The 27,898-nt window shown below is 31.9% G+C and overlaps 2 protein-coding genes across 2 annotated transcripts in view; both read right to left on the bottom strand.

The window, feature by feature from the left end:
- Positions 1 to 1,139: 1,139 nt before the first annotated feature.
- Positions 1,140 to 12,141, bottom strand: LOC128872835 (uncharacterized). Its single transcript, XM_054115913.1, has 8 exons — positions 11,921 to 12,141; positions 11,686 to 11,814; positions 10,522 to 10,729; positions 6,284 to 6,762; positions 5,307 to 5,484; positions 3,565 to 3,789; positions 2,558 to 2,787; positions 1,140 to 2,112 (listed from the first exon to the last, which is right to left on the bottom strand). The coding sequence occupies exons 1-8, from the start codon at positions 11,945 to 11,947 to the stop codon at positions 1,951 to 1,953; spliced, it is 1,638 nt and encodes a 545-aa protein (XP_053971888.1). The 5' UTR covers positions 11,948 to 12,141; the 3' UTR covers positions 1,140 to 1,950.
- Positions 12,142 to 15,441: 3,300 nt separating this feature from the next.
- Positions 15,442 to 27,898, bottom strand: part of LOC128884995 (cilia- and flagella-associated protein 99-like) — a 16,584-nt gene continuing 4,127 nt past the window's right edge. Inside the window, 6 exon segments of the mRNA XM_054138727.1 lie at positions 15,442 to 16,221; positions 17,889 to 18,058; positions 21,714 to 21,907; positions 22,509 to 22,650; positions 25,613 to 25,817; positions 26,348 to 26,430. Coding sequence (XP_053994702.1) covers positions 16,056 to 16,221; positions 17,889 to 18,058; positions 21,714 to 21,907; positions 22,509 to 22,650; positions 25,613 to 25,817; positions 26,348 to 26,430 — 960 coding nt within the window. The 3' untranslated portion in view covers positions 15,442 to 16,055.

The following is a 27,898-nucleotide window of genomic DNA, read 5'->3' on the forward strand; positions in this document are numbered from 1 at the left end:
TGTATATATGAAAAATATAGTTTTTTTTTATAGATATCATAAATGAAAGATAGAATTATTTCATTATCGTACCTGTTATAATTGTAATCATAGTGACGTACGAAGGAAGAATAAAAATGTGTGATAAATAATATAGAATTTAAGAATGATGAGGCATAGTAGAGTACAATAAACTGCAGACACAGAAAAATTGTTATTTTTAATAATAAATGATGAATGCAAATATCGTTGGTAGATACTTATAGTTATCAGATAAATGATAATGTAATACAAAGCACGTTATATCAATTCGCTGAAACGATAGTGTAAGACTAATTGCTCGAACGTTAATTAGAACTCAACTCCTAAGGTTTCTTTATCTGAAAACTACTTAAATAAATTGTACGAAATAATACAACAAATTGATTTGTCAGAAATGAAACGGTAGTGTACTAATTTTATTAATCCTTTGACTGTGAGACAGGCACGAAGAAAGACATAGGACTTATTTATAATTCTGACATGGCAGCTGTCGATTGGGTGGGATCGAAATATACCATTAAGTAAATTATTCACTCTTCAATTTCATCAGTCGAGATATACAATTCGCTTCCTCCCATATATTGCAAATGTATTATCAGAGATAGAAGAAGTATTTTGGAAACTTGATTCCATCTATTCGAAGAGAAACAAATAAATACTACTATTTTCATAGCAGAATTTATTCTGCTTTTATATGTGCATGTCATTACGAAGAACAACTCGAATCGATTTTACAAAGTACATGCCTTTATCGAAATCTCTGTCATAAGAAAAGAAATGTTATCGTGAAAATTAAGTAGTTCTAAATGAGGTAATTCAATGAGGTCAGATAAAAGGGAAAGGAATAACAGTAATAGACTCACAATTCTACTATGAATTCTATGAATATGTTGCCACTGTAACCTTTAACTACTTTAATTTTTAAATATTATAATTTCATACTAATCTTATGCATAATATATCATTTCAAGATTCATGAGTTAGCTCTGTAGTATAGTTGTATGTAATATACTTTACAAATACTACTTTCAAATTCTCAATATTTTTTTTATAATTATTCTATACTATATTTTCGACAAGCAGAGTAATAATATAAGGGAATTTTAAACAACAGAGTGTAATCAGACATAGATGATATTACATTTTTTTTTATAAATAAATTAAAGTTTATCTTACTACTACAATTTATTGTGCTGAATTTTTCACTGCTGAATTAATTGGCGGTAGGAAAAGCCTCAATACTGAATTCGGTTCACAATCGTTGCAAAAAAAGGTATATTTGCAAGTATACATACCCATTAAAAAAAAAAATAACATATTTTTTAGAGTCGCCCACAAAAGTTAAAAAATCAATGAACCAGGTGTTTCATAAGAACATCCAGTATAGCATTATTAGTTTTAATTTTCGAGTACCCAAAAAATATCGCGTCAGACCCAACCCTAAGCTCTTGATAAATACTCTCGAATCCCTAAACCCTTAAACAATACTATCATCAAGTTCTACAGCTTGATACAAACTGTACGTAACACTAATGATCCATATAATATGTATAATTATTTCGAGAAAAATCGCAATTTATGATTAAAAAGATACAGTAAAATAAATAAATTTTCCATGTTTATAACTCACATTAGTTTCGCATCATTACTACACAGAGGATTATTTACTTCGAACCAATAGACCTCTTCGCACGAATAACCTCTTTCAGGAATAATTTTTCATTGAAAAATGAAATGGAAAAGTCGTTTACTATTTTTCAATCTTGAACCCCAAATTACTGTGAAATATAATATCATGATATATATATATATTGTGAAATGAAAAGTGTTACACGATGAGAATAATTTGGAAAACGCTACGCTAGACACCGCATCATTCAATATCGCTATTTTTTTCTGTTTATGAGATAAACAGTACGCAAAAACTTTTTAAGTAGTAGCCATTGATCGTGCTATTGCCTTCAGCTCTTTTCTTGAAACCTTTCCACTAGGGGTGTGTGGGAGACTTGGTAGAAACTGCACTCCTCCACGTAGATGGAAATGATCTGTCAACGTGGTAGCTACTTTCTTGATCAATTCTTCCGCTGTCACCTTTAAAGTAAATCAACAGTGATCACGTAATTGCACGTATAACATACATAATAATGTAGAATATATTAATAATCACATAAATAATTCCAATCTTCATTTTCAGGCTACGAATAATTTAAATGCTAAACGTGATCAAAGAAATATGAAAATGTAATAGTAAAGCAAACTTTGAATTATCATTTACATGGTATACAATATTATTAATTTTGATGGAGTACTCGTTTTCAAAAAGTGTTCATTTAATCAGTTTATCCTTACAAAATTTTCATGGCTTCAATCGTATTATAGCTAATTGATAGCACACTGCCATCAGTGTTAGTAGAAGGTGACGTCACAAACTGAATGTTAAGTTCATATGAATAATAATGAATTTAGATAATGTGCACAACTCTGATTCAGGTCAGTGAGCTGCACTACCCAGTACTTGATACTTGTTCAAGCTTACCTCCATGTTAGGAACCTTGCTGACAAAGGCAATAGGATGTTCATCTTCCGTAGGATGAGGTATGCCAACGACCGCGGCTTCTAGAACACCCGGATGCGACTGCAATAGATTCTCGATTTCAGTTGGCGTTACTTGGTATCCCAAGTATTTAATAAGCTCCTTCACTCTGTCGACGATGAAGAGCTCTCCTTTCTCGTTGAAGTAACCGATATCTCCCGAATGCAACCAACCTGGGATCAGAATTTTAACATATTTATTCTAGCAGTTATACAACGTTTTTTTTTATCATTCAACATTTAACACTTAAAGTAAAAGTTGTAAGGTACCAAATATTTTAAGAAATAATAAAAACACTCATTTAAAAATGTTTAAAAATGAATATGTTTCACGTTTGTAATGAAATAGTCAAAACACAATATAAACACCTCAATGTTTCGTATTATAAATTTTGGGACCCATTCGAGAGCTTTCACTGACAATGAGTGAAATTATCACGTGCAATAATAAACATTCATTATCTAATTGACTATGTATATTTTACTATGTATTAATATAATTAAGGTACTATTGAACATGATATTTATAAAAAATATAGACTTATAGAAGTTTCATAATGAACTGTCCATGTAAAAAAAAATTATGAAAGGCAGTCATCATTATTTATAGATTAATTTTGCTCAAAATTTAATCACTTCTTATTAAGAGAAAATAGAATTGGAATTCAATAGTAATTGTTATTTTTTAAGTTTCATTAACATAGTGTATGTAGAATGTCCTAAAAATGTTGAAGGTTCTTGAAAGGGGTGGTTCATTGAAAGGGGTATATTTATCAACAAGGATCTTTTCACATTTTCTCCTAAAAAAATTTCATTTGTTTAAGGTCAGCGTATAAAGGAGTAGGAATAATTATATAACATAATTTATTTTTAAAATACTAATGGATATGTGAATCCTTGACAATTGAATTCTTCAAAACTAATTTAAAACTCTATGTACTTTATGCTTACCCTCTTTGTCGATGGTGTTCGCAGTAGCTTCAGGATTCTTGAAATATCCCGTCATCATGTGAACCGACTTCCCGCAAATCTCGCCAGTTTCGTTCGGGCCCAGAGTTTTTCCTGTATCGATATCGACGATTTTCAATTGGCAGTTCACGTTGACGATTCCGCAAGAGCCGCTCGTGCTACTGCCTGACACTTGGGTGGTGATCAATCCACCCATTTCTGTCATACCTGAGATGAAAAAATGATTTACTTGCTTACATGTAATAGTAAATGTTCAAATGTTGTATTATACTAGGTGCAGAAAATAATTCTGTACCCTTACGTTTAATCATTTACATCTTTAGTTTAAGTAAAATTATGTATTCGTCATTTTGTTACGTTAAATTACTAACCTTGTAGGTCCTCAACTTAATCTCTATTACAATGTATTTATATATGTCATAATCTAAGTCTCAACCTGACGGCCATTAGAAATGTACATATGTATCTATTCGTACGAAAATCAGTACCCAACAAATTTTTCTTGTCGGTATTCTTCTAATAGATTATAAGTGTATTTGACAATCATTAAGCGTATAAATTAATCCTGTGTTTTTACATGCAATTATTTGTAACACTAGATTAAATAAAAATATTTTCTGACCATTTGATTTCGTTAGTGTCCCAACTTTTATATTAACGAAATAATTTTACAACTATATGTAATTTGTTCTTAAATATGTGACGGAAGAAGGATTTGAAATTGAATGATGTTTTTTTATAAATAAACAATAATTGATTGGTCCCATTGATGGGGTAAGCACCATGGGGTTCTTGAAATCGATACGGAGGGTCTTGCTTGCGATTCCAGGCCCAAGGAAGGAAAACGGGGAAAGTGTTAACCGCTACTAATGCATTACTTGTAGCGCCGAGAATTTTCTAGGTAGGTACTACTTTTCCTATTTTCCTTTTTTGGGCCTGGAATCCCAAGCGAGACCCTTCGTATTAATTTCAAGAACCCCATGGTTCTTACCGCATCAATGGGATCGCCCGGGACCGAACCAAGATTTTTCCTTGAAAATTAGCAAACTTTGAAGCGTTATAGCTTGAATCTTGAAAACTAATAAAAATCGGGTAAATACATTAAAAGCTTATTGAATTCGTCTTGAAAAGTACTATCGCATGGTATAACAAAAAATATATAGTTCCATTTGAAAAACGAAACTTGCTTTACCATGCAATTTCCATATTTGAAATTTTGCATTCAGCCGATAGTTTTGGAGTTAGAGCGCTGTATCACTAAACCTGGGACACCCTGTATACTGTAGGAGTGGGAATGTGTGCGTGTGCGTGAGAGAGAAAGAGAGAGAGCGTTAGCTATAGGATAGGTATAAGGATATTGTAACGTAGCTTTAGTTTAGTTTAATTTATGACCTGGCCACTTGGACTGATGTTGTCCAGGCGCGCCTCGGCGAGGCCGCCTAGAACAACGTTTCCCTGCCTGGGAAAAACCCTGGGTGGTGTTTAACTTTAAGGGGAGGTAGAGAAAGAAGCGTCGAAGGACAGATTTAGTTGAGCAGTCGAAGGGTAAAGACGGCGCGAATAGACGTAGAGCGGATCGTTGAGCGGACTCTATTCATTTTAGTTTCGTTAATAGTTAAGTCAGTATTTTATAAATATAGTAACATATAATAAATCCTACAATACTTACAATACCTAATGGAGGATGGAGTTCAGAAAATTATTATCCAGATTGTACAAATTACCGTATGCTTGTATAATCATCGTTTGAGGCAGGTGCTTCTTCAACAAATCCTGAGATTCCTTCTTCAAGGAAGCTCCACCGACGAAGAGAACCTTCAAACTCGAAAGGTCGTAGTCATGCAGACCGCTGTATCGGACAAACCGATTGGCCATGCTGGTGCTCAGCATCGTCCATCCGATCTAGAGATGATTAATGGATGAGAAAACAATTAGGGACGATTTTGTAAATGAGTGCTTACAATTCTTAATAGTGTTAACGATATTTAAATTTATATTTCTATTTTAATTGCATTATAAAAGTTGAGAATTGTAGGATTGTAATAAAAAATGATTATGAATTAAGAAGAATGTCTACAGAATATGCTAGAGTCCAATAATAAGTTTCTTGAATTTTAAGATTATGGTAACAAATTATTATAAATTAAGAAGAATTTTTATACTAGAGTGTAATAGCTTACTAAAGCTTACTAAGTTTATAATAATTTTTTAACATAATTCTACAAATCTTTATGAAATGTTCCTTCATTATACAGTCATAATTTGTTTATTGTATTTTGTTTGGTTTTATTTATAATTCTTAACACATTCTCGACCGGCAGGTATTTTACGTTTCTAATACCGAGTAGTGACGAAAATAATAAAATTTTGAAGCTGGACATCGCAAATTCGTATCGTTAGGGCGAAGATAAAAATAACAAAATACATTTTGAAACATCAGTGTTGTAAATATGGAGTGCATAAAATAAAAAGATTTTCATAATATTTTCATAACAAGGAATAGAATGTAAAGTGACGTGAATTCATGTCAGCGATCGCGAATATATGTTAATCATAATAATTAAATTGCTCCAGGTAATGTAACCATTGAAACGTACATAATCATTATTCAACATAATCCTGGAAATCGTAATTTTGACACTGAAACAGAAAATGTGTATACCCACAATCTAGTTTTCCCGATTCCTGATTAAACACATACCTTGTATTTTTCGATCAATTCACAGGCTATCTTGTCTTGGTAATTCGGCGTGATGATTCTCTTGCGGCGAGTAGAGATGCTTAAAAGGCTTAACAACAAACCGCTGACCCAGTATATAGGACTGAACCACATCAGTGAAGACGAACTCATGTTCATGAGATCGGTCATCTGCAGGACACCGAGTAATGAGTGATGCGAGGTCATCACGCCCTTTGGCAAACCCGTTGTCCCAGAGGAGTAAAGGATATACGCTATGTCCTGTGAATTGTCGATTTCCGTGCATTGGAAGTCGGCCACATCCGATTTATCATGACCCTTCAACACCTCTGAGAATGGCGTCGTGCCAGCATATTTGCCGTACGTCACCACCTTGACAGGGAAAACTTCGATCTTCGCCGCCTCCAACGCGACCCTAACCGACTCCTCGTTTGCGAAGAGAACTTTCGGCTCCGACGTTGTTATAAAATGACGAGCCAGGTCTATAAACATACAAAACAACACAATTTTAATTGGACGTCATCTTTGTACAGTGACTCACGAAAGTATTTGAACACTTAGTGCGAAATACTTTATTAATTATAATAGGTATATTATGTAACATTTACTGAAATATTATTAACACTGTAAGGAGGTACGACTCTGCAAATTATATAGGTAAAGTTTCAAACAAATCGAAATATGTAAACAATAAATTTGAATTATTTCTTGTAAACATAGAGATTGCTGAAGCCACAAAAGTATTTGAACACACAAGAGTGAGTTCCAAGAATCAATGAAAACTCAATTTTTCGGTCACTAAATGTAAACATTGATTGTTGTTAGTCATCATCGTACATACATGGGTCTGTCTGAGTCTAGCATTCATTGTGAAATAGTATGATATTGATCATGTGTCCAAAAACAAATGAAATTCCTGAAAGTAATAGAAAATTAATTGTCCAGTGGCGTAAAGAAGGAAAAACGTATGGTGAAATAAGTAAATTATTAAATATAAGTAGATCTAGGATACATTGTATTATTAAAAAATCGAAATCTGAAAGAACTTTAAAAAATATATACCGTTCAGGCCGACCAAAGAAATTAACCGAAAGGGAAGAAAGAGCTTTGCACCGCGAAAAAAAAAAATCCAAAACTTTCTGCTACAAAACTTGCAACAGTAGTTATACAGAATTATAATAAAGATGTGCATCCAGAATTATGCAGAAGAGTGCTACGTGAAAATGATTACCATGCCAGGGTTCCTAGAAAGAAGCCATATATTAGTGATACTGATAAAAAGAAAAGATTGGAGTTCGCCAAAGAATTTATTAGTAAAGGTAATGTATTCTGAAATAAAGTGATATTTTCAGATGAATCAAAATTTTGTTTGAACACAAGCGAATACAGAGATGGAACCAAAGAACTTATGTGCTACGGTGAAACATGGGGGTGGCTCAGTTATGATCTGGGGGTGTATGGCGGCAAACGGCACCGAGAATTTGATCTTCATAGAAGGAACAATGGATAAATACAAATATTTGAACATTTTACAACAAAATTTAAAGGAAAGTGCAAGAAAATTGGGTATATACGAAGACTTTTACATTCAGCAGGATAATGATCTTAAGCACACCGCAAAAATTGGTAAGGAATGGGTTATATACATATAATACCCCCCACATGCTGGTTACACCATCACAAAGCCCTGATATTAACCCGATTGAACATCTATGGGCAATAATGGCGAAAGAATTACAAAAATTTAATATAACATCCACGGCAAGTTTAAAGGAAAAAATACTCCAAGTTTGGAATTCTATTTCGCCAAGTATTACAGAAAAGTTAGTAAATAGTATGCATACTCGCTTACAGGGTGTTATTCGTGCCAAAGGCGGACCTACTAAATATTAAAGATTTAAAAATTACCTGTTCAAATACTTTTGTGGCTTCAGCAATCTCTATGTTTATAAGAAATAATTCAAATCTATTGTTTACATATTTCGATTTCTTTGAAACTTTACCTACATAATCTGCAGAGTCGTACCTCCTTACAGTGTTAATAATATTTCAGTAAATGTTATATAATATATCTATTATAATTAATAAAGTATTTCGTACTAAGTGTTCAAATACTTTCGTGAGTCACTGTATATATCTATCATTGTATTTTTATATCATGATTCTCGCTAGGTTGTAATCGCTTTTAATAAATGTGCGAAAAATCTTCTGTATTGTAAGAACAATATTTTTATTCGAAATTATTTATTTTTTCGAAGGAGTATTACAAACGTACGAGTTTCAAATAATTATTAATCTATAAGCTGTTGAACATTTCCAGAAATTAAGAAATTTCAATCCTATTAGATAGACTTTCATCATCAACGACGTCATTACCGAGTCACCATAATGAGTCATTACTGTCGATTTCAATTCGATCAGCATCTTAACCCTTTGCACTCGGATGTCCCCTATGAGCGGACATCGTAAGTTTAACAAATTTTGTTAGTAACACTATAAAGAATTTATGTTTGTAGTGGTGTCACTGGATCAAGAAAGCTAGAAGAATTAATAATCAAGTCTAATAATACCAAAAACGACACGTTTCCAAAGTTACTCTATTTTATGTAATCCGATTCCTGTTTGCATGTTTTGCAACGAGATGGTACAGAGTGCAAAAGGTTAAGTATCAACATTTTCGGCTAATTCTGGCCATTTTTAAATATATCTTTGGTACAAAATTTATACATATATTAAGTTCAATATTTGTACTGTAAAATTACGCTTTGTTTTGAATTAAAATATGTATTTAGATCCTGACAAAAAATTCTCGAACTTTTTCAACTGCGTTTACTCCCTTAAGGATTAATAATTTATGCAATCGTGTAATTTTTTCCAGTTACGTAAACGTGAAGAATAAAATCATAAAGGATGGCACTTATTTACTGTAATGTCTATCTATTACTCGAGTCAAGGTTTTTTAAATTACTAGTGTACGAGCAAGGTACATGTTCCTCAACGGCATTTTAGTAAGGAAACACCATAGCAGTAAGGTTGAATTTTTAATTTTAATTTTTATACTTTATGACGTTGTGAATTATTCCAAGCATTTCCAGATTAGTAGATGGAGTCTAAAGTTTTACCAGACCAAGAATAGTTATATGAATAGCGATGTGAAGGTTTTTCTCTGGGCAACTTTTAATGTTTAAACATTGTTAGAGGCTGCTCAGTAGCCTCGAACATGGATGTTTATGACTGTAAAGCTGGAAGCCCGTTATGGTCAAGATGTGAACAAGCCTTGAGTTTCTGATGCATGTCAGGAAAAACACATTGGTATTGACTAGGCATCATCGCGTGGCCAAAACTAATTAACCGCGACACGGCAATGCTCTTGAACATACTCTAAATTAGAGGTTAGTTAGAGTTAATTAGAGAACTAACGAATCCCAATTTATGAAATAAGCATGTTCTCTAAATTAGCGAGATGTTCAATGTATTCTAGATATGTTCAAAATTTCATTAAAATATGTTCCATCGTCTTAGATTTAAGGTGAAGATACAAACATTCTGGAAGTTTATTTATCTAGTCTGTTATCATTACACTGCGGATGTTTACGCAAATTCATATTTTTACACATTCAGATAAAGAATTGATAGTTATATGGATATATGTCTTATCTTATAAAAAGTGTGATATGTACTTTATTGTTGATGTTTTATATATTTTTGCAATTTTCCCACATTTTTACTTGCCATAAATGCATAAACATCAGCAACCTAGTTATCATTATTAAAACATGAAAATACCTACTCTTGACAGACAATTTTGAAAACATTTTCTATGGTTTTGTTACAAATAAATAAATCCTACAATACCGAAAATTTGATGAAAAAACAGAAATACAAAAGTGAAAACTAACTTTAAAAAATATGAACTTATGATCTTGATGCGATCTGAACATACAAATTCGTCCAAAGGAAGAATTTCTCAAAATGATGGAAAAAAATAATTAGACGATTACGATCGGAGATTTAGCAATTTAGGTACGTAACCAATCTTATCCGTACGGCATGGATAATCAATAATCTCGCCTACTGCAATCTGTATCACGTATGCGATATAATACAAATTGTGCTTTTGACGGCTGATCTATGGAATAACGGATAATAATAATCAAAGAATCACGTGGACAAAAATTAGAAATCTAGGGGAAAATACTTTGCACATTTCAGTGATTCGGATGAATAAAGCGGTCACTTACGAACGTTCATGTCGGAGTCCCATGCGTTGAAAATTGCACCGATGAAAAGTGAAGCAAGGCAGGGAATGAGACATTCACGGTGGACGTCCGTAGAAGTTGCGACAATATCTCCTTTTCCGATTCCTTGTTTTTTTAGCCAGAGTGCGCATTTTATCGAGCGGTCGAGCATATCTTCATAGCTATCTTCAATACCCGTTGGCCCATCCACCTAAACAATTCAATTGTTCCGTAATTACTTTTCTTACAGGAAATTGATAAATTTAAAAATATAAACGGACATTAGAATGCATTAAAATTGTTTTTATATTTAGACAATTGTTATTCAATTTGAGCGATTTCCTTTATTGTTAATTAAATTTTGTACGTTGATTACAAGACGTTGATTGATAAAGATTATAATTATGAAATAAATATGAGTGCGCGTCCGCACAGACCTTTTCGAACTTAGAGATCATTATAAAAAATATGGCCTAACATTTTGTTCTTATACAATTGATACTTGTCTTTATTGAATTTAAACTTGTAGTTATTATTATAACATTATCAAATTCATGAATTCTATGCAGATTGATTTTCTTTAAGGGGGTATCCTGAATTAGGTGGTTTAAAAAAAGCGGTTTCTCATGAATTTGTTTAGAATGGAAAAAAATTATTAATTCTATCGAACTTTTTATCCTATTTTCATACTAATTTGAGTAGTCTGTACAAATTTTTTCAACAAGGAATATTCAAATTGAGTCGACTGCAAAGCACATTTGTAGAGCACCTCACAATCAAAACCTCCTATCGGCGGGAAAGATGCAGGTCGTAATTTTTGTTTGACACAAAAAAAACCAAAAGAAATTTTCATTTTCATCATTTTTCTTTTTTGTGAACTAAGAAAAACCCGCAAAAATGATGAAATGTGAGTTCTTTGGGTGAAAAAATCACTTTAACTTGATAAAACAAGTTGTTTGAAATTTTTTTTGTATGAATTTTCTTAGTTCGCACAGAAGAAAGATGTATGATAATGAAAATTTTTTTTGGTTTTTTCGTGGCACCCCCTTAACACGATGCAGTATAAAGATATACTTCGTTTCAGAAAACGTAACAGAAAATTCAACTCAACAAATCGGTTTTCCATTCAATCTAACCAGGTCCCTGTATTAAGAATATACGATATACCTGGCTAATGATAGACGGAGTCTCTTTCAGAATGTCGAATAGCAATGCGCCGGCACTCTTGTAGTGGGACGTGTAAGGTTTCGTCTTTCCTTTGATCACATTGTTTTCGATGGTAAAGCTCAACAATTCCTACAAGCAATAGATACATTCCAAAATTAACTTTATACTTTCTTAAATTTTATAAAGCAGAACTATTCTGCTTCGAACTATGTCCATGAATCGTGAGATGTCTTACGTCTATCGGCGTGTCGGCCGCGACCATGTTGACGAAGTAAGTGAGTGTTTATTGCGAGAGCAAGGTATAAACTGTTGTCGACACGATAACAACCTTTTCGGGGTTCTAGGTTGAAAACGAGACTAGTTATGCGTAACGCTATCTGTCAAACGACTGTGCGGATAATTCTTACCCATGCTTCTATTTTATTTGGTATCTACCTGTCTCTCCCACTCTCGTCGTTCTATCAGTGATGGGGCGCAAGAAAAAGTCTATAGACTGTTCTCTTTCCTCACCATGGTTATACGTATATACGTAAGTTCGGAGACTTTGTTCGATTTAATATACGTCACATGCACATATGATAGTGGAGGATTTAAGTCATATCGTTACTTTTCAAATCAATAAAGGAAGGGAGACATTGCATTGCTTTATGTGTGATTTTGAAGAAAATAGAAAAAAGTTGTCAATGGAGGAGGTGTTATATGAAAGATGTAATTTAAATAAGGATAACTGGATTCGGAATTTTATTAAAACAGGAAATAAATTTACGAAGTACTTAGTAAATACATTAGCTGGCAAGAAAAATTGTTAGAATTGTAAAAGTTAAGTAGTGGATAAGAGATTATGGATTCACAGAGTATGTATGTAAAAACGGTAATAACGGTTATCTAATACGAACCCTTGATGTTCTCGCTAATTGTTAGGTGTTGAAATTAGTTCTATGTCCTTACATTCACATGCAGTGAGTGTAGTAAGTATTCGTACACTGGTCAAGTAAAACAAAAAATTCGTTCAATTGTAATTTATTAACTTCTTTTTTATAAATAAAGAACTTTTACATATTCTTGGAAATCTCTACATTAGATGCTGTATAAAAAAAATTAGTTGTTTATATAAGTTGCAAAATTAACAAGAGAAAACAATAAATGGATAGAAATATAGAAGCAATTAGTATTCGAACAAATGTTAAATTTTCAAAACTTCGTTAAAAAAAACATGAAATTTACATTACTTTACATTAATTTATAAATAATTAATACTTCGTGGGATTTCATTTTGATTTTATAATTGCTGCAACTCTTATACTATATTTCAACAACTATGAATATTTATTGTTTCCATATTTCTGCCAATTTTTCGTTTTTTCTTGTTAATTTCGCAAATTATATAAACTAATAACTGTTATTTGGACTATATCTATTCTAGAGATTTCCGAGAATATGTAGAATATCATTGATTATAAAAATAGAAATTAATAAACTACAATTTCACAAAAGTTTTTTAGAAAATTGATCGTCGTACGAATACATTCTACATCCACTGTACATAGTTATAACTCTAGTTTAAGCAGAAATATTTACTAATCATTCGGTTACGTTAGAGTGTCAAGGTATTCTTCTTCATAATCATTTTTGCAATAGAAGAGATTTTTATTTTGTAAATTTAAAGGTGCAGGTCTAAGAAAATTTTTGAATGTCCATATTTTTGAAACCGTGGACGCGTTAAGCTAAAACTATAGTTGAACTATAACAACAAACACTGGGGAGAAAGAAGCCTATTGTAAAAGAAGAACTACATATAATACCAAGTATCATACACTGTATCCTTTTCTTTCTATATGAAGTTATTAATCAATTTATACGATTTTAGAAGTCTGCTCGAGTCGTAATGGGAAGAGCTTCTCACTGCAGGGTTCAATAATAATTACCTAACCGTGGGTGTTTTTAGGATACATCAATTGACGTCGGTTGATCTGAATCTACGCAACAAAAACAAGCGGATATCGTGAAATCTCAAGAGACATCAGCGATATCGGGAGAAAGTATCTATCTGTAAATTCATTTCTTGACAGTCGACACATAGCTATTAACTTTCCAATATCGCTAATACTTTTTTCCTTTTTCAAAACGATTTTCCATTGAGATAGAATAACCTTTCTGTTCTTTCCGTAATACAAAATTAAGTATAATATTTTTATTGTAATCGTAGCTCCTTCGAGCAATTCCTTTTCATTCCTGTTCATCTATCATATGAAACTAGCATGTACAAATGAAATTATCCTATTGGCTATTACTATACAAAATATTACATTCGATTTTATCGAATAAGTTTGTATCGACTTCCAGAAAATAAATTTCCGCGACGATACTTTCACCTAACACCGTTTTTATCGCAGATATCTTTCAAGATCTCACAATATCCGTTTATTTCTGTTACACAGATTCGGATCAACCGAAATCTATAACTCGTTGCATAATTCAAGTTCACGTAATTATAGAATTATTGTAGAATTTTGCTTAGGTTCAGTGAGAAGCTCTTTTTACTGTATTACCACACGTAGAGAGACTTTTAACGTCATATACAATGATAATACCTTTATTTACAAAGAAAACATACTTTATCATTCTCTTACTGCATGCATTTATAGCAACATCGTCTGCAGCCTATCTGAACTGATACGCGACATGGTCGTTGAAAGAGAAAAGAAAACAGAATTAAGCAACAAACAATACGCAGCTTATGATATTTCCAATTATATTTCATCGAGCCATCTTGCGTCGTAGTTATTGCTATCGTGCTTCAACTATAATTTTAGAGCGTTTGAAAATTAAAAGATTGTACTTCGAAAGGGACAGAACATTAAGTATGATTATTGTATTTATATTTATGTTTTATTTAAAGAAATGGAATTCTGAAACCCTTCATATTGCTGACGTGAGAAAACTATTGATCCACGAAACTAAAAAAAAAAATCGTGCTGTCGTATATTGGTCATGTGTTTTTTCAAATTATTTCAGATTGGCTTGGGAGTCCAATTTTCAGAATAATAATATTTATATCTTTCATTTTACGAACGAAACGAAAAGAAAATAGTTAAAAGGCACGATTCTTAATGCCTTGCAGAGATAAATATTTGTTCCTGAATGAATTAATATTTAACAACGAAATCGTTAATTTCGGGGGTTTGTAATTTTGGAACAATTTCGAAAATATCGGAGTGATAATTTGTATAACCCCCGCTATCTCATGGACTGCAACACGCCTTGACGTGGAATGTCTCATACATACATCCTACACAATGGATTTCGTGATTCGATTGAGATTGTCATTTGGCGATAGATAAGTAGTCATTAGTTCATGTTTCTGCTACGTCACTACAGGCATGTTCCAACGTGATTAAATACTAGAACACGGTGACCATGTACTTGTAATGCTACAGTACTTATACTTCCATAAATTTAGATACTATTTGTTTATTATGAGAATATCATTTATGAAATTGTAATATCATTATTGAAATTGATGTTGGTATATACAAAAGCAGATAGAAAATATACGCCACAATTTAACAAATGTGTGAAATTAATATGTTTCCCATTTATTATTATAAATATTTATTATATTTCGAAATACTACATTGATGGGAAGTCAAATATGTAACTTTGTACGTTAATTTAGCAATACCTTTTATATATCAATTTACTAAATTCGTTGTAACATTTAAGTTCTGAGAATTACACCAAAACAAAGTCCAAACATAAATAAGTAATAGCGTTTGAGAAACTACCATCATCATTGTATATGTATGAATACTAATCATCCATTTATATACAAACAAGCTTTATACATGAATAGTTAATACGTGTTAATTTATTCAAATTACAATTACACATATGTTTAGGTTGAATTTGAAGAAATTGTAACGACAAATTTGATTCCCTTTCGATAATTCGTTTCCATAATAGACGTTCTCGAAAATTGCTCATTCTGTAACCCAACAAACCACAATTTTACCTCAACAAAAAAAAATTATCTTCATATACAAAATCTCCTCACAAAGTGTCTGAGATGTTTAACTGAAGTTGAATGGCGTTAAAAACCGTGACTAGACATCGCAGAATAAAAAGTTAACGTCGCACATAATGCAACAATAATTCACAGATCACAGAATAAAAAGTTAACGTCGAACATGATGCAATAGTATTCGTAATAGTAATTCGTTATTCCGCTAGGGGATAATTATGTTGTAACTTGTTGCAGTCTACTCACGACAGAAATCAACAACAGTCGCAAATGAATCTATTGCAACCGAATAATATTACGCGACACATAATTATCGTTTCATGTCAAATTAAGAAGATCATCTTTAAATTCACTTCGAGCGTGGTGCAGTTTCCTTTTGCAATCTTAAAGCTCTTCGTTCCTCCAATTGTTTTCGTAAGCCATCAACTTCGGGCGAACTAACCGACAAAGATTGTTGCCGAGCTTTAGACGATGAGAGGCTGCGTCTAAAAAAATAAAAAATAATCTGTATTTATCTCGTGAAGTCTCCTCACTGTTCTTGGTTGCAGTTTTCTTGTTTTGACAAGATATAAAGAGTTTTCCAGTGGGGGCTTTTGTTTGTTAATAACAAATACGCTTGTTAGCGTGGTGGAATAACGTTATCTTTAGAGCCCCTGTACTCGGCTCTCACGTAAATACCCGTGTTCATATTACACGGATACATGTGTATTCTACAAGTATAATTATTCTGATTTACTTTTTTAAAGTGAATAAATTGCAAAAAAAAAAATGAATTTATTAATTACACGACGTAATTAACACACGTGTTTTCTGACATCTCAGATTCAAAAAGCAGATATATCGCTGACCGTCAGGGCCGACGCAAGGCAGGTTCAGCGCGTTCGCTGGAACCCGGCCCCGCGTTTTAAAAGGCTCCGCGGTCTACGAAAATTACTCAATTAAAAGGCACCGATTCTGATTAACTTTTTACAGACTGATGATACAATTAACAAATAGAAGCAATTTTTGCTGAGGTGCAAGACATTTTTTTAGTAGCAATGATTAAATTGAAAGGAGTGACAAAAATCATCAAAGTATTATTTAATATTCAGCTTATAAAAAATATATAGTATTTGTAAATACATAATTCCTTATTGTAAAATTTAAGTGTAGGATTTGAATGTGAATTCAGGCCCTGCAAAATTTTTAAACTCGGCCCTGCAAAAGGTCACGCCGACCCTGCTGACCATCTATATTTTATTGAAAAATATAATCATAATGCTCTTTTCGATAGAATCTTTATTTTGATGACAAAGGAAACTATCGATACCACAGAATTTAAGAAAACATGCTGTACGTGTGTATGTTGTTAACCTACAGTGGGTGTAGAAAGTATTCGTACACCGATCAATTTCCAAAAAAAACTGTGTAAAATTGTAATTTATTAACTTATTTTTTATAAACAATGACATTCTACATATTCTAGGAAATCTCTAGAATAGAGTACAAAAAAATAGCTATTTATGTAAGTTACGAAATTAACAAGAAAAAAACAATTAATCGATAGAAATATTGAAGCAATAAGTATTCGCACAACTGTTTAAAAGTACTTTCCTGGAAATTTGATGTTTTATAATTCGCACGGAGCAATAAACCAATGTGTTTACGTTACAAACTCTGCTGTAAATGGTTCGTCATAAGAATCGTACATACACTTATTGCTTCTATACTTTTACCCACTTTTCGCATTTTTTTGTTAATGTCACAAATTATATTAACTAGTAAATGTTGTTTGGACTATATCTATCTTAGAGACTTCCAAGAATATGTAAAATATCATTGATTATAAAAAAGGAAGTTAAGAAACTACAATTTCACACAAAAGTTTTTTGGGAAATTGATCGGTGTACGAATACATTCTACACCCACTATACGTTTTGCTTTATACCTCACGAGCAATTGATAACAAAATCATGGGTAGGATGACTTATATATAAGGTGTCACAAATCAGTCCCCACGATTTTTAAGACGGTTCTGATAATCTGACGAAACAATGTAACGAACAAAAGATAATCAATATTTAATCGCCATAATACTGCAATTTTAAAAATAGCCAAACAAAATTTTCTTTAGCAAAAAATCGAAGTAACCATAATCTTTTTAAATGGAACCAGTTCAACAAGTTCTATAGTAGTTATAAACAATGAGAAGCGTTTTTTGATAACTAACTTGCTAGCTTTGTAGTTTTCAAGGGCTCTTTGACTGTCCCTGATCAAATTTTTCTGTCTCTCGCGTTCTCGCTGGACGACAGTCTTCCGATTCTCGACTTCCTCGTTGAATTTCATTTTCATCCAAAATAACCTCTCCTTCAACTGAATCGCAAAGAGGAAAATCAATTATCGACACCAAGGTGTTCCTTAAGGTGATCGATAGTCAGTTAAATTAAAGTTAAAAAGAGTTCCTTGAATCGACCTTTTGATTTTTTTTATACATCTTTTATACTCGTGATTAATATAGTCCACAACTAAGTTAAAGAGAAAAATAATTAGAAACTATTAAACAATCATTAAACTACAGCCACTATCACTTATACAGGGTGGACGATGAATTGCTGTGCTGCTAGTGAGCAATCAAAATTTTGTTTGTCCATTATTACGTGACTCACTATTTCTTTCTCAATTCTTTCTTCTCTGAAATTTCAAGATAATTCGCAGATTTGTATAGATAACTGTCTAATTTATTTACACGCATCTTTTAGCAGACATTACAATATCGGCGAGTATTATAACAAATATTTTGAATTTATCTAAATCAATGAAATATGTTAAAAACTCCTTATACTCTATTTTAAACATGTTGCAATGACATGTAATCTTATTTGAACTAATTTGAGAGTTCTTTGGCAACAGTATTTTCGTTGTTTATATTTATTTTCTGGGAAACATTCTTCCACGAATTGAAACATTAGCCTCGTTCGAATTAATAAAAAACAGTTCAGCTTATAAACGCTGAGGTAGGACTCTGTTACGCTCGTACTAACCATAAATGAAAGTCATTTAGACCTTTCATTTGTACTGCAAATCATTTTGGAATGTTGTGTACAAATACGTGACTCGCAAGTGACTACTATCGGTTCATTTCTGATATCTCAGTCAATATGATCCAATGTAACAGCGAGGAATGTTTAAAAACAGTATACAAAATGATCGAATCATAACAACCATAGGACAAGAATCATTCCTCTGTCAAGAAGTAAAATACATTACTTTACTCCATTAGTAAAATACAGTACTGTTCTTGAAACTAAGAAATATTCTAAATATTTCTTCAGTTTAAATAAAATAAAAATATTTGTAATGATGTTAGCTGATGTCGTGATAATGTCTGCTGAAAGGTGGATGTAACAAATTTATTACAATCATTTTGGAGTCCTCATTGATCTATGTTACATTCGGCAAACAAAATTTCAGTCGACCCACTAGCACAAAGCAGTTCAAGGTGATCATGATTCATGGTCCACCCTGTATAACACTTTTCTATGTTGTATTTTTGGTGTATTATAATATTAACCAAATGAGGCAACTAGTGCCAAGAAAAGGAATGAATTTTTAAAGTATATTAGCACTATTATTACATAACAATCGAATTTCATTCAATTTATCTCAATTTTCTTTTTAGTCAATTATATGGACCGACAAAACATGTAAATAGCAAATAGCAAACCTCGCTCCAATGACCTTGACCTTGACATATGTTGTCAAGGGCAGCTTCCTGAGTAACATCCAAGAGGGGTAGCCGTCGCTCGTTTTTTATTAAAAAGTTATTAACATATGAAAATCATATGCTAGATCGATAATGAATAGACGATTACTGTCGTGTAATACAAGAAACACTTGATGAAATGAAGACATTAAAAACATTAAAATCGTTCCAAAAGTTTGTAACATCCACGATCTTTATTCATACAGTAAAAAAAAGGGGACCTGAGCGCTCATCTCCGGTCAGGGGTTTGGAGGCCAAGTCCCCCAACTATGCGCACTGCAGCGCACCTCTCAGGTGTTTTACTCTGACAGATGTACAGGGAGTAACTTTAATATTCGGACACTATAAGATTTTTACTTCGTTACATTATAACTTCGTTTCTAATAAAACAAATAAAAAAACATAAGGAAGTATTATATTAACCTATATCTCCAGTAAACAATAGTGTAAGTTTTACTTACATAACTTACAATAGTTGTTAAATAATACGATTTAAATAAAACATTGTCTGATTTTCGCGTTACTTTAATATTCGGACACTTGGTAGTGTAGCACCTTTTCTGAGTGTTGTAACGCAGAGTTACTTCGAGTTAGACAGAAGGAGTGTTTGTTTACAAACACAGTCGACTGTTCGGATGATACTAACAAGCTTTATTTCATCAGTTATACTTCGATAACCGTTACGTGTACGTGTATAATGCCACGCGAAACCAATACCACGTACAATATACAACTTGTGATTTTTCACAATGCAAAGGGGAAATCATGTAAACAAATTGCTGCCATACTCAACATGAGTAAGAGTATAGTGGCAAATATCATCAAACGATTCAAATACGAGGATCGTATAGGCTCTATACCCCAAAAGGGCCAACCGAAGAAGTTGAATGCACGTGATAAGAGGAAACTAATAAGAAAAATAAAGAAGGATCCTTCACTCAGTGCATTAAAATTAGCAACAGAGCTCTTAAACGAGACTGGGAAGACGGTACATCCCTAAACAATCCGCAGAGCCTCAAAAGATAATGGTTACAATGGAAGAGTAGCTAGGAAGAAACCGTATGTGAATGGACAGAATCGAAAGAATTGGACAAAATAACTATCGAATATTTAAAAAAAATCATTAGCAATATGCCATAACGATTAAAAGAAGCGATACAACAGAATGGCTACCCAACAAGATATTAAAGTACATATTATTATAAAAATTAGCCTCAAAATAAATAGTTTTTATAAGTGTCCGAATATTAAAGTAACGCGAAAGTCAGACAATGTTTTGTTTAAATCGTGTTATTTAACAACTACAGTACGTTATGTAAATAAAACTTATTTTATACTACAGCACCCGACATCGAGATTTTTGAAATCGGTTTTTCCCGATTCTTTAGAATCATTTGTACGGAATCGCTTTTCTTTTCGTTTCTACCTCAATAGTTTAAATTTTATAGGAATTGTTGATCCGCGTAAGAGCGAAGTTCGTTAATTTTCAACTATTGAGGTACAGACGAAAAGAAAAACGTTTTCGGCGGATACAAACGATTCTAAAGAATCTGGAAAAAGCGATTTCAAAAATTTCGATGTCGGGTGCTGACCATTTTTTGAATTTTGACACAAAAAAAACCAAAAGAAATTTTCATTTTCATCATTTTTCTTTTTTGTGCACTAAGAAAATCCCGCAAAAATGATGAAATGTGAAATTACTGCAAGTTTGAAGAAAAGAACGAGTTCTTTGGGTGAAAAAAATCTCTTTAACTTGATTTAAAAAGTTGTTTAAAATTTTTTTTGTATGAATTTTCTTATTTCACATAGAAGAAAAATGCATAAAAATGAAAATTTCTTTTGGTTTTCTTGTGTCAAACCAAAATTACGACCTGCATCTTTCCCGCCGATAGAAGGTTTTAATTGTGAAGTGCTCTACAAATGTGCGTCACAGTCGAGTCAATTTGAATATTTCTTGTTAAAAAAATTTGTACAGACTATTCATATATGTATGAGAATAGGATAAAAAGTTCGATAGGATTAATCATTTTTTTCCATCCTAAAAAAATTGATGAGAAACCGCTTTTTTTAAACCTTCTAATTCAGGATACCCCCTTAATGTAACAGCCTTTAGAAAATGTTAATAGTCTTTTTGAATATCCAATTGTACATAGTCACTTAATAGAAGATAAAAGGGAAGTCCAAGCAGAACGAATCTCTGATTGTTGATAATGAAAGTAAGCAAAATCCCTGTAAGTTTCATATTTTTGTAAAAACTTATCGAACCTCTGCCAAGGACATTTCACAGAAAAGTCCCAAGCCACTAGATTCCGTTGGATCGAAGTCCTTGAAAGGCAACGCACGCAATGACTGAATTGTTTTTATTTCTTGAATCAATTTGATTTTTCTTTGAGTCTCCTCTTCTCTTTGTTTAATCATCTGCGCTTTCAGCTGACGCGACTCTTCCGAAACTTCAGCGGCTGATCAAAATAATTCGTTCGTGTTAATTCTAGGAATTACATTACAAAGTTGTTTCTAGAAGTTGTTTTACTTAAAAACAGTAATCGATATTTTAGACTTTTGAACAATCTTTATGCAAGACTATATTCAATACAAAAATACGGTTATAAAATATGTAAAGCTACTGAATTTTATTTGTAATATATTTGTAATATATTTGATATATTATTAACAGTACAATTTAATCATTACAGTATTAGAATACTTTCTAAGCATGTATGGTTTTAAAAAAAGGTTCAGTTGATTTAAGGCAAACAATTCCACGTAGTTAAATATTTTCATGAAATTTGTGGGATCCAAGAATTAAAAAGCTTGGGTAAACTTTTGATATTCATTCATAACATTCAGACATCAATGAACACTAAAATAATCGTTCGCGGATACTATTTTCATTTTCCTTATTTTACTGTAAGTATAAAATTACCAGTATCGAGAAAATATCTATTGTATTATCTGATAATTATCTTCCCTTTCTCACCTACTGATTTATGTAAGAGAGGTTCTATTGTAATTAAAACTAACAAATTAATGATGGTAATCTACTGTAAAGAAATTGTTCACCTTTCTGTCGTTTTTCGTCGACCATGGCATTAAAAGCATCACGGGATGCTCGTTCAATTTCGTGGCATCTCTCGACAATTTCCGTCATTTCTTTGTTATGATTCTCCCTCCATTTCTCCAGTTTTTTATACAATTCTTGTTTCTTCAAAAAAATATTTATTATTAAATTCACTTATGTAATTTAATCTACATATATTTATCACTGAAAGAAACGGGTCATTGTTTCCCAGATAATTTTATCTGTTTAAAGCACTAACATCGACAGGAATATTACCAAAGGTATAAGATAAAAAGATATACATTACGAAACGATAAATATTATGTGAAAAGATAAATATTTGGCGAAATAATGTTTGCTTAAAAATAATATTAATTTACATTGGATAACCTACTGAAAGTATACTAAACAAAAATGTAATGTTTTCGACGTTATTTGTAGGTCATTTTTCAAGTTATGCAAGAGATAGTGATTTAGTAACGAAATGCTTGCTCAAAAAATGAAGTAAACTCATACTGGATTGCCAATTCATCCTTTACTGATGAAATCAAAAGCGTTTTCGACGATATCGACAAGTCACTACCAGTATTAATGGAGAGATAAAACAGTGATAAAAACGAAGCTTGCCCAACGATGAAAGAAATTCGTCATGGATTATACATGTAACATTTATGAATCAAATCGTAGACAGCTTTCGACGGTATCTGCCGTATATCATTCGAAAGAGCGTTAAATTTCCCAACTCCCTGATGCAAAACTAAAATTTATTACGTAGATTTAACAAGTGAAAAATTAGGTTAAACTTTACATTGTGAAAATTTCAAAAAATTTGACTTTTTCTGTAATCGTTTTTCGGTTTCAAAGACACAGTTGTCTGGCGGAAACTCTTCGGGAAAAACTTCCTCGAAATGACGTTTAAATGCAGAAAAGCGTTCAAAATGGCTGCCTCCTAAATCAAAACTTATCGGATCTCCTGCGTTGAAAACATCGATTTTTTGCTGTGTGAAATCGATCGTGTTCCAATCTCCATATCATTTATCGGTACACCGAGGTTGATTTTGTTTAAATAGTCTCTAAAAACGAAAATTCTATGGATACATGTTCAAAACGAATTATTATTCACCTCTTACTCAGGCTGGGAGAGGCTTGAGGTGTCAAAAAATATTTTATATTTTCTTAATTAGGGAGGCTCGGAAGTGTCACTAAAAAATACATCAAACCCGATGTCAAGTTAATTTTAAAGTGACAAGTCGATTTTTGTTGAAAAATATCGATTTTCACCTGAAAACCCACGCTTTTCTGCATTTAAACGTCATTTTTCCCCGAAAATACCACCGTACAATATTTTTTGACAATACCATTCAAAAACTGAGACTTCGAGGAAATTTTTTCAGAAGTGTGCCCGCCAAACAACTATGTCTTTCAAACCGAAAAACGGATAGAGGAAAAGTTAAATTTTTTAAAATTTTCACAATGTAAAGTTTGATCTAATTTTTCACTTGTTAAATCTACGTAATAAATTTTAGTTTTGCATTAGGGAGTAGGGAAATTTAACGCTCTTTCGAATGGTATACTTAGTTTTAAGTTTGTGCTGTAATTTGATGAAGTTATGGCCGTTTAAAGAGTGTCAAGTCGAAAACGCAAAAAAAATATTAAAAGTGAAAATTCTCGAGAATCAGGCGACACAAAGAAAATGTCTGGGAGTAATTTTTTGTTGGAAATTTGTTAAAGAATTGACACCCTGCGTATGTCTGAACTTATACGTAGACACCCTGTATAAATATTGATTTATTTATTTATATATAAAGATATTTATCGGTTCCATCGAATGACACAGCATTGGCATAATATGTCTTTCTATTTTTTGAAATTTGGCCATAGGAATTAGCAATAATACATGTATTATAATGTAATACCTTAAACCCATGTACTCTATTAGATAACTATACTCTTATCTGAACTCCTTATTTTTAAAATAGATATTTGTTTTCTTACCGATAAAGCAATCGAATTTCCGAACTAAGAATTCCGGAATGATGATATTAATGTTCTTTGGAGTTAACGAAGAAACACATTTAAAAAATAGATTACATGAATAAGTTTAGATTCTTTACACCTCTGTTACCGATAATAAATTTTATATCTGCTAACTATATATTAAGCATTTTTCATAGAATAATCAAATCTTATTGAGTTTGTATTAATATTTCATTGTAATCGAATTAATTTTTTGTACATGTACCTTCTTCAAAATTTGTAAAATTCTCTATTTTTATCCAAAAGATAGACTGATTTCATTTAAAAATTTAATTTAATTTCATCTACAGTGGGTGTAGAATGCATTCGTACACCGATCAATTTCCCAAAAAACTTTTGTGTGAAATTGTAGTTTCTTAACTCCTTCTTTTATAATCAATGATATTTTACATATTGCCGGAAGTCTCTAAGATAGACATAGTCCAAACAACATTTACTAATTAATATAATTTGTGACATTAACAAAAAAATGCGAAAAGTGGGTAAAAGTATAGAAGGAATAAGTACTTGTACGATTCTTATGACGAACCATTTACAGCAGAGTTTGTAACGCAAACACATTAGTTTATCGCTCCGTACGAATTAGAAAACATCAAATTTCTAGTAAAGTACTTTTAAACAGTTGTGCGAATACTTATTGCTCTAACATTTCTATCGATTAATTGTTTTTTTCTTGTTAATTTCGCAACTTACATAAATAGCTATTTTTTTTTTGTAATCTATCTATTCCAGAGATTTCCGAGAATATGTAAAATGTCATTGTTTATAAAAAATAAGTTAATAAATTACAATTTTACATAGTTTTTTTTGGAAATTGATCGGTGTACGAATACTTTCTACACCTATCTATCTTGTAGATGTCGCTGATAATATAATATAATCATTTTATATGACGATAAGAAGTTATGAAATGGATCTAATCATAATTTAAGATCTATTAATATTATTGGTTTACGATAGCCAGTTTTTGACATGGTGGTTATCGTGATCTATAATTTTCCATTGCATGTCGCAGTAGCCATTAGCGATGTCCGTCCGTGATGTTGCATTAAATGAAGTTAGCAATTACCTCCTTTCGCACGCTCTTTGCATGATGTTTGATATCATCCAACAGCGATTGTTTTGCTATGAAGGCGCCCTCACGGCTCAGCAACGCCAAAAGATGCTTTTCCTGAATTTTTAATAATTCCGCTTCCCGTTTCCGTTGTCGCTCCTCTTCCTCGAGCTTTAATATCGACGCCGAGTCGAATCCACCCTCCACTAATTCCTTCAATCTAATTTAACAGAAAATTAAAAATATATTAAAATGCAAACGAGAAAAATAGAATTCTGCAAGTGAAAAAAATATAATTTACTGTTTAAGTAGTAGTAATTCTACTATCCTACCATTGACTGCAAATGTTATATTATTATTTGAGAAGTGATTTTAAGAATTTCAGAATTACTTCTTTTTGATATATGCAAATAAAAACTCTTCACTGTGAATTTTGAGAGAAAACAATATATGCTTTATCTAACCATTACTTTTTCTTTATTAATTCTAGAAGCTTTGGAAGACTATTTTAGTTGTAAAACTTTTATAAAGAATATCTTAAATGTCCTGTAACATTATTTTTTATTTAATCAGCAAACATAAATCGGAGATTTAATTAAGAAAAGTTCCTTTGAAAATTCTTTTACCGTAAGAAGTAGAAATATTATATAAAAAAGTTAAAATTTACTCAAGAAAATAATAAAGAAGAAATTTATAGAAGAAGATATATTGCACGATTACTATACATTTCCTATACATTCATAGGATTACTTTTTTATTTCTTTCTCTTCGTCGCTTATCACGCGTGCACACTCCCTTAAAATCGAAGCTGCTGTCTGTTTCACCTCCACAGGCTGTTAAACAAATCAATATTATCTACAATTGGAAGATCACAGTGTAGCTACATTGTCCAAAATTTAAATTACATTTAATATATTACATTATCAAATACGATATTTGAAATCAATATTTCCCTGCGTTAATTACCATAAACTCCGCAATCACCTGAAGTGTACTGAATATAAATTTCCGTTAGATTTCCACCCATTTCAGTTTAACAAAAATTGGAATATTTTACTAATCCATGAAGTCACCGATTATCTGGGCAAACAACTGATTATTTTAAGCAATCTAAATTTAGAACACATGACCATTCTAGGAATTCTTTCAAACTTACAACGCAATCTCAGTGTGAGTGTATGCGTACTTTCTACGATACAAACATAAGAAGGCAAAGTTCAATTGGCAGTTCGTTAATTACATTTATAACACGTTTATCCGAATAATCCAAAGATAAGCCACGATGATCCTCCAGTGGAAACTATCGTACAACGGTCGAAATGTTTCTTTTTATTTTGAAATTGAACTTTTAAGAAACCAAGAAAAATTAAATTGCGATCAAGATTTCTTTTGATAATATTTTGTTTTTGGTAACCTGTTTTTTATTTTCATTATAAATTATTCTTATTCTTCTTTTTCATAGTTCCCTTCATTTAGATTTAAGATTTTGCAAACAACTACAATTCTAGGCCTAATGTTTTACCAGCAATGACGTATTTTTTAACTCTTTGGGGCACGGTGGGATCAAAAGTGTCCCACCTTTTTGATGGACCGTAATGCATGGTGGGACATTTTTAATCCCACCTCGAAATTTTGCAATAGCTGCATGTGTATAGATTTATATTTCGTCTTGTTTACGTAAAGCAGTTGGTAATATATTCATCTAATGTTACAAATGTATGCACTTATGTTGGCAACTTTCAACATGCTAATACCGATTCAACAATTGTTGTAAGCGGAAGGTTTATTGCGATAATATTTCTTTCCTGGTTTTATGTGAAAAATCGTAGAGGTAAGTTAATTTATATAAAAATTAGTTCTATATAAACAAGTGAAGTGTTTTATAATAAAAACTAAAGATTAAATTTGTTTGCAAATGATGAAAGTATGGTGGGATTTTATTCGTCCCACCATGCAACTTGGGGAGTAATACAAAAAAAAACATATTTTTATTCATTGTTTATGTTTTAATATTCTTAAAACTATTTTTGTATTTTGTTACATCATGTGATACCTTTATTAATAAAAATATAACAATTTTTTTTTATTTAAAACTCAATAAAATTCCTGTGCAACATGGGTCTATTTTATGACCTGAATTCCTGTGCCGCAAAGAGTTAAACAAGTGATTCAACAATGATGATGATATTAAACATTATTGTGAAAAATTTGTAACATGCAAACAACCAACATGGTATTATAGAGGAATATGATATACAGGGTGTCCCAAAACTCGGGGAGGAGCCGGAAATGGGGGGTAGC

The sequence above is a fragment of the Hylaeus volcanicus genome, chromosome 2, assembly GCF_026283585.1.
Source record: "Hylaeus volcanicus isolate JK05 chromosome 2, UHH_iyHylVolc1.0_haploid, whole genome shotgun sequence".
Classification (NCBI taxonomy): domain Eukaryota; kingdom Metazoa; phylum Arthropoda; class Insecta; order Hymenoptera; family Colletidae; genus Hylaeus; species Hylaeus volcanicus.